Below are 6,694 nucleotides of genomic sequence, written 5' to 3'. Positions count from 1 at the left end.
AGGATACAACGACATCTTTCATGAGGCCAATCTACTTCTCTAGTCGAATGATGACAGCAGGAGAGAAAGGTTTCACCCATGTGGAACACTTAGTCCTAGCTCTTAGATTTGCAACTACAAAGTTTAGGTCATATTTGATGCCTAAGCAATTTGTGATTCTAACCATGGATGAAATATTTCCCTATGTTGTACAACACATGGATGTGTCTACTAGAATTACTAAATGGCTAGTTCGTCTGCAAGAGTTTGACTACACGGTACATGTAGAAAGCACGATGAGGGCAAGTTTGGGGGGACTCATGACCTACCAAGTCTTTGAAGGGAAGGAGAAGCAATCTAAGGAAGGAGAAGTCCGATTACCTCCAGTACCACCGATGGTAGAAGGAGCATACTCTCTTTACTTTGATGGAGCCTACAAGCGAGCGTCCGACAAAGCAGCTGCAGGCATAGTGGTCTTTGATGACAAAGGGACAAAGGTATTTTCGTTGGGCCAATTGTTAGATTCACATTCTAACAATGAAGCTGAGTATGCAACACTAACCAAGGGTCTACAATGGTGCGTCTCAAAAGGTGTACAACGCCTTAATGTATTTGGGGATGCTCTACTTCTGGTAAGGCAAGTAAATGGAGCATGGACATGCAAGAATCCTAGTTTAAGGACTCACTTAAGTGGTGTAAAAACCTTGTTGGGTAAGTTTGAAGAAGTTCAAATACACCATATCCCAAGGGCTCAAAACCAAGAAGCAGATGCCCTAGCAAGTGAAAGACTATAGGAAGTGGTGGTTGGAGCAATAAAACTAAAGATCCCTCTATTTCAAGGCAGCGACGCCTTGCCTGACATCATGCATTTTTTGGAAACAGGGAAATGCCCATCAGATTTAACAAAGGGACAGAAGCAATGGCTGACGCGGAAGGCCACAAGGTATCGACTCATCAATGACGGTTTGTACTGTAAGGGTAAGGACGAAATACTCATGAAGGTCCCTCTCTCTTAGGAAATCACGGGAGTAATTGCTAGCTGTCACGATGGGGTTTGTGGTGGTCACTTTGCCCTAGACATAACAAGTAGGAAAATCTTGCAAGCAGGCTTCATATGGCCTAGCCTCAACCGTGATGTACACCACTGGTGCAAAACATGTAAGTTGTGTCAAAAGGTCGGCACTAGATCACTTATTCCTGAACCACAGACACCTGTTCTCTCATATGGCCTATTTGAAAAATGGGGTATCGATGCCATTGGGCCATTACCTAGGGCCAACTCAGGAAAATTCTACATTATCATGGGGATCGACTACATGACTAGATGGGCAGAGGCTACAGCCACCACTAGAATCACAGCAGTAGAGGTAGCTAAATTTATCTACGAGCACATATGTTGTAGGTTTGGCACACCTTTAGAGATCATCTCTGATAGAGGGCCAGGTTTCAGAGCAGACGTGGTAGGAGAATTAATGCAGAAGCTGGGCATTACAAGGAGGCACTCTTCACCATATTACCCTCAATGTAATGGCCTAGTTGAAAAGGTAAATGGAATGGTTTCTAAAATTATTACCAAGCAGGTAAACAATCATCCCGAAGACTGGGATAAGTATCTACTACCAGCTTTATGGGCCTACAAAACTTCATTTCGTACATCCTTGGGATTCACACCGTATCATCTAGTATTTGGTAAGGAAGCAATCTTGCCCATTGAAGTGCAACTACAAAGTCTCAGAGTAATGGCAAGCCAACTTCAACAACCCAATATGCATTTGAGAGATCACATCATCAACTTGGAAAGACTGCAGCTGGATAGAGAAGAAGCAATAAATTATTATGCAGCACAAGCAGAGCATAGAAGGCTTAGCTTTAACGAGCATCTCCGGAAAAAAGAATTGAAGAAAGGAATGTTGGTGCTCCGCTACGACAATCGCTTCGACACGCGCAAGGATAAGAAACTCCTGCTCCGATGGGAAGGCCCTTTCATCGTCAGGAAAAAGTATGCCAATGGAAGCTACGATCTTATGGAGGCTGACGGAAAACTTCATAAAACCAGGGTAAATGGTTGGCGACTTAAACATTATTTTCTTCGATTTGACGAGGCTCCACCAATTGACATTCCAGATGAGGATACACCATCAGCCGTCACCTTCGACGATAATGATCAAACAGATGAGCTAGAGACATGAATGCCTCTAGCCAAAAGGGGAGGGCTAATGATGGGGGCTTTTCCCAAGCCAAGCTCCCATACCTCTCTTCTCTTGTCCCCACCCCATGGAAACCCCCTCTTAGGGAGGGAGTGATAAAAGGCATTGGAAAAAGTAAGAAAAAAATAAAGTATAATTATGTAAATATATGAGAAAGGTAAAATAGGCCACCTCATGCCTGCGGGGCAGCCCATCCCCACCTTGCCTCCTTTTTCTTGACTGTTGCCCCGCCGTGTGTCCCTTTTCCTCTCCTCCACTCAAAAGGTCAACCCCCTCTCTCTTCCCCTTGTCCTTTCTCCTTTCTCTCTCCCCTCAAGCTACCCCACCTCTCACCAATAATGCATTCTAACTCACCAATAATGCACCCTAACTCACATGCAACTTATCATATCTTCCAAAATAGTATACCCCACCCTCCCTTTCTCTCTCCTATCATATCCCATGACCCAAATACCCCCCTCTCTCTCTCTCTAAAGGGTGCCATGTCTCTTGTCTTGTAGCTAAATAACCTTCCCCACACTCACCACTCAGTTTCATTGAAAAAGGTGCCCACAGACCCATCCCCACCCGGTGGTTACTTGATTTTTCTTGTGTTCACACACATCTGCACATAGATTCACCTCTGAACACACTCCCCTCTCTCCCCTCTTATAATTACTTTATTCTCCATGTCACCTCTCACTTTTTTCATCAACCCATCTCTCTCTCTTAGTCTCTCTCTCATGAGACTGCTGTTCTGGCACATATACACACAGCTAGACAAGTGGGGCCCACAGTCACATGGCCTATGTAGATAATGATTTCTTCATTTCTAAATTCTAGAATTTCTCCCCCCTCCTCCCCTATATAAAGAGGGGTCACCATCACACTAAACACACACACAACATCACCAAAGAGTACATTATGCACTGTGTGTGCCTAGTGCACACACACACCCACACCATCACCATCACCGCAATCACCATGCTCGTCTTGAGCATGACCTCTATGCCCTTGGGCTATGGAAGATGAAGGGCAAGTAAATGAAGGATGATGGCCATAACCCTCGTGCGAGTCTTCACCATCAACTCCCACCTATCCGCCATGTGCTCTACCACTCTCTCCCTTCTCATTCCCCTACCCTATGCTCCCCATTTCATCGCCTTATTCTCTAAATAAAGCTTGAGGTTTTGTGAGTATGTTTTCCTGCAATGTTTTGCCCATGTGAGGTGTGCGGAATCGCCACCCAGTCTTGTGTTTGGAGTGAGCTTGTGTATGTGTGAAGGGTGTGCGGATTCGCCATCCTTCTGTGGTGCCTAAGTACTAAGCCGCTATACCCCCTCCCTCACTCTCTCTCTCTCTCTCTCTCTCTCTCTCTCTCTCTCTCAATTGATCTCATTTCCCTTCCTCTTCAACATTACTCCCAAGCATCCATCTCTCTTGGATGAAAACTTTGTTATGGTGGTGTGTTGTTTGCGTCCTAGCCATTGAAGCTAGGTGGTGCCCCCTGTTTGCTTTACCATGACAGGCTCGAGGCGCGCCATTCGGTCCCCGGTGTTTTAGAGGCCATCGGGGGTTCGGGGTTCGCTTTGCTCCCGTCACAACGTGTTGGAAATCCACCACCCAAGGTGAGACTATTTAAAAACTCCATAGAGTATAAGAAAGGATCTTGCATCGAGTTTTCCACCATAGAGTCGGCACTAAAGTATTGCACCTTTCATTGTGTACAGGGCCTTAGCATTGAGAATATCAACTTCAGAGTTTTTTGGAGCAAGAATGGCCCGCTCTTTGAAGTATTCTGCATAGACCACATCTTTATCAATTTCTGAATAGATGCAACCTATCAAATCATCCAATGAAGATGAAAAAAGCACCATTTGACAGGGGGATTTCTATCATCTGTTCATCACTGATTGTCAAAGTCCCATTTCCTACATCCATAAGCCATTCTCTGTAGGTAGAATTTGCAACATCACCACCTCCCACACGCATGTTATGTGCCAATTTAAGGATCTTTCTATCATCTGTTCATCACTGATTGTCAAAGTCCCATTTCCTACATCCATAAGCCATTCTCTGTAGGTAGAATTTTCAACATCACCACCTCCCACACGCATGTTATGTGCCAATTTAAGGATCTTCATATGATTCCATAAGTGCGATCGACAAAGTGTAGCATCAACAATGTCAGCACGCGCTCCTTAGAACACCACTGGTAAGATCTGTCTGAAATCTCCCCCAAGAAGCAACACTTTTCCACCAAATGGATTTCTTGAGCACATGATATCTTGCAAAGACTTGTCCAAAGCTTCGAAGGCATATCGATGCATCATAGGAGCCTCATCCCACACATTCAACTTGCACATTCTAAGAAATTCAGCAAGTTGACCTTGAACAGGGATATTGCATGTGCTGCAACTATCTAGGTCCAAGGGTATCTTGAATCTAGAATGTGCAATGCGTCCATTTCACAATAGCAATGCTGAAATACCAGAAGATGTTGTGGCCAATGCAACTTCTCCTTCTCCACGCACGCGCGACAACAAACAATTATACAAATAAGTTTTCCCAGTCCCTGCAGGGCCATCTAGGAAAAAAATAGCCCCACCGTCAATAGTCAATCCATGCAAGACTGCCTCAAAAGCAATTCTTTGGTCTTCATTTAGAGTCTGCTCCATTTCATGTGACACGGATAGTTCTTGTACTGTGTCAAGGCATTGCTCTTGGAAAAGCAAGCTATTTTCATCACGTGTCACAAAGCGCTCATCAGACATTGGAATTCCAGGAAATTCAGCTAGACTTCGTCCAAAAGTACCAAGAATGTTATGAAAATCTCTCAACGCATACCCTTCAGCAACTTGTGTACATCCATCTAACGACTCATATCTCATCTCCAACATGTGTTGGTAGTCCTCAGACAAAAAACATTGAAATCTTTCCCACAAGAGATGAGGGGACGAGGGTTCACAAAATAGTAGAATGGTCACAAACAAATGTCTCAATTGCAAGCCTGTATGTGTACTGCAAGCTTCCTCCATGCATCCGAACCATTCCCCATCATCTTCCAAGATACCCCTTGCAATGCATGCTGCCTTGAATGTTGGAAACAATACACCATTTGCGGAGCGTAGATCCTCAAATGATTTACATCCTTTACAAATAGTTAAAAGCAAACGAACATAATATCATTCACCTGCAGAGGGCTGCAAAAAATACATCCACCCAATAGTGTCCCCACAACGTCTCTTTGTCCATTTTTTGGAACCCGAATTCCACACCCACTTTTTAGGAAAATCAATGTACAAACTATCATTTGCATCAGGATTCTCCAAGTTGCATGTGAACCACTCTGTCAAAGTGGTCTTCTCTGCATTGTCCCTTTGCAAGACATCATTAAGTCTATCATTATCTTGAAAAGTCACCATTTGACCAGTCGAAACATGCACACTCAATCTCTGAACAATTGGTGCGTCATTGTGCAAAGGATATTCAAAAATTCTCCAGCAAGCCTCAAATGCAGATACATAGCGGCCATCTGTGTACATGTCTATTTCATCAATGTTCTCCCTTTGTGCGTCACGTACCGATGTATGGAATCTTACAGTTGCCCTATCATGCCCCTTGTAGATGTACTTATAAACATACTTGACAACTGAAATTGTAGAGTATACCTCAACATTGATATGCGCATTAAATAATGCTGACAAAATAGGATTATATGGCACAACCCATCGTTTATCAACAGTAACCTTGGCAGTGAAGCCATTGTTTCGTCGCACATAAATGGGGTAGCCATTATTTTATCCTTGTTTGCTCACAAAATGAACGTGGATATTTTCTAATACACCGGCCATCAACCATGCAAGGAGATGAACTATTGAACTCACCACATGGTCCGTGAATGTTACAACTAACAATGATATCATGGAGCACTAGAAATTGATTTTTATCTGGCAGCTCTGCACAAACCATCTTGTCATAGTCAAATATTGATTGAGGCTTACATCGAGAATCTAAAATCAATAATGTATGAGAATGTGGAAAGCATCTCTTTTGGAACTCCACGACAGACATGTAAGCCACCACTTTCCCAAAGATATCTTTCTTTAAGATATACTTCATCATGCTCGAGTGTTTCAAGAAGAAAACCCTGGTGGTTATGTCTGGTCGATCAGAGGAAACCTGTCCTGGAAGTAGTGCCTCATTTATTTCTGGCCATTTAGGGTTACATGTGAATGTGATAAATAAGTCTGGCTTTCCCTTTGCACACACAATTTCCATTGCATCTTGATACAATTGGTACATGTGCCGAGGGCAGCCTATAAAAGATGAGGGTAAGACAATTCTTCAACCTACAGATCGTCCAAGTACAACATCACTCCCAGAAAAATGCACCATGTCAGCCAGCCTTGCATACAATTCCGCCCTCAACGTCTTCTAATTTGTACGGACCCATGCAAGATGACATCCCTCAATGGCACAGTATGCATCAACCATAAATTGTTGAAGTAAAAGACCCCCAAGAAGCA

The 6,694-nt window shown here is 43.6% G+C and overlaps 1 protein-coding gene across 1 annotated transcript; it reads right to left on the bottom strand.

Annotated features, from left to right (window-relative positions):
• Positions 1–4,633: 4,633 nt before the first annotated feature.
• Positions 4,634–5,710, bottom strand: LOC147420356 (uncharacterized). Its single transcript, XM_086504514.1, has 2 exons — positions 5,359–5,710; positions 4,634–5,316 (listed from the first exon to the last, which is right to left on the bottom strand). Exons 1-2 carry the CDS (start codon positions 5,708–5,710, stop codon positions 4,634–4,636), a joined length of 1,035 nt encoding a protein of 344 aa, XP_086360640.1.
• Between the last annotated feature and the right edge of the window lie 984 nt (positions 5,711–6,694).

The sequence above is a fragment of the Adiantum capillus-veneris genome, chromosome 28 (assembly GCF_014529385.1).
Source record: "Adiantum capillus-veneris isolate H3 chromosome 28, ASM1452938v2, whole genome shotgun sequence".
Lineage (NCBI taxonomy): Eukaryota > Viridiplantae > Streptophyta > Polypodiopsida > Polypodiales > Pteridaceae > Adiantum > Adiantum capillus-veneris.
Note: the sequence above shows the minus strand (reverse complement) of the source record. Positions and strands in the feature narration are given on the sequence as shown.

Excerpts from the sequence above, each read along its gene's own strand:
- LOC147420356 (XM_086504514.1), bottom strand. The coding sequence starts at position 5,710 with ATGTACACAGATGGCCGCTATGTATCTGCATTTGAGGCTTGCTGGAGA. Across the intron at positions 5,317-5,358 it reads TTTTTTGCAGCCCTCTGCAG|GATGTAAATCATTTGAGGAT; the intron begins GTGAATGATATT and ends CTATTTGTAAAG.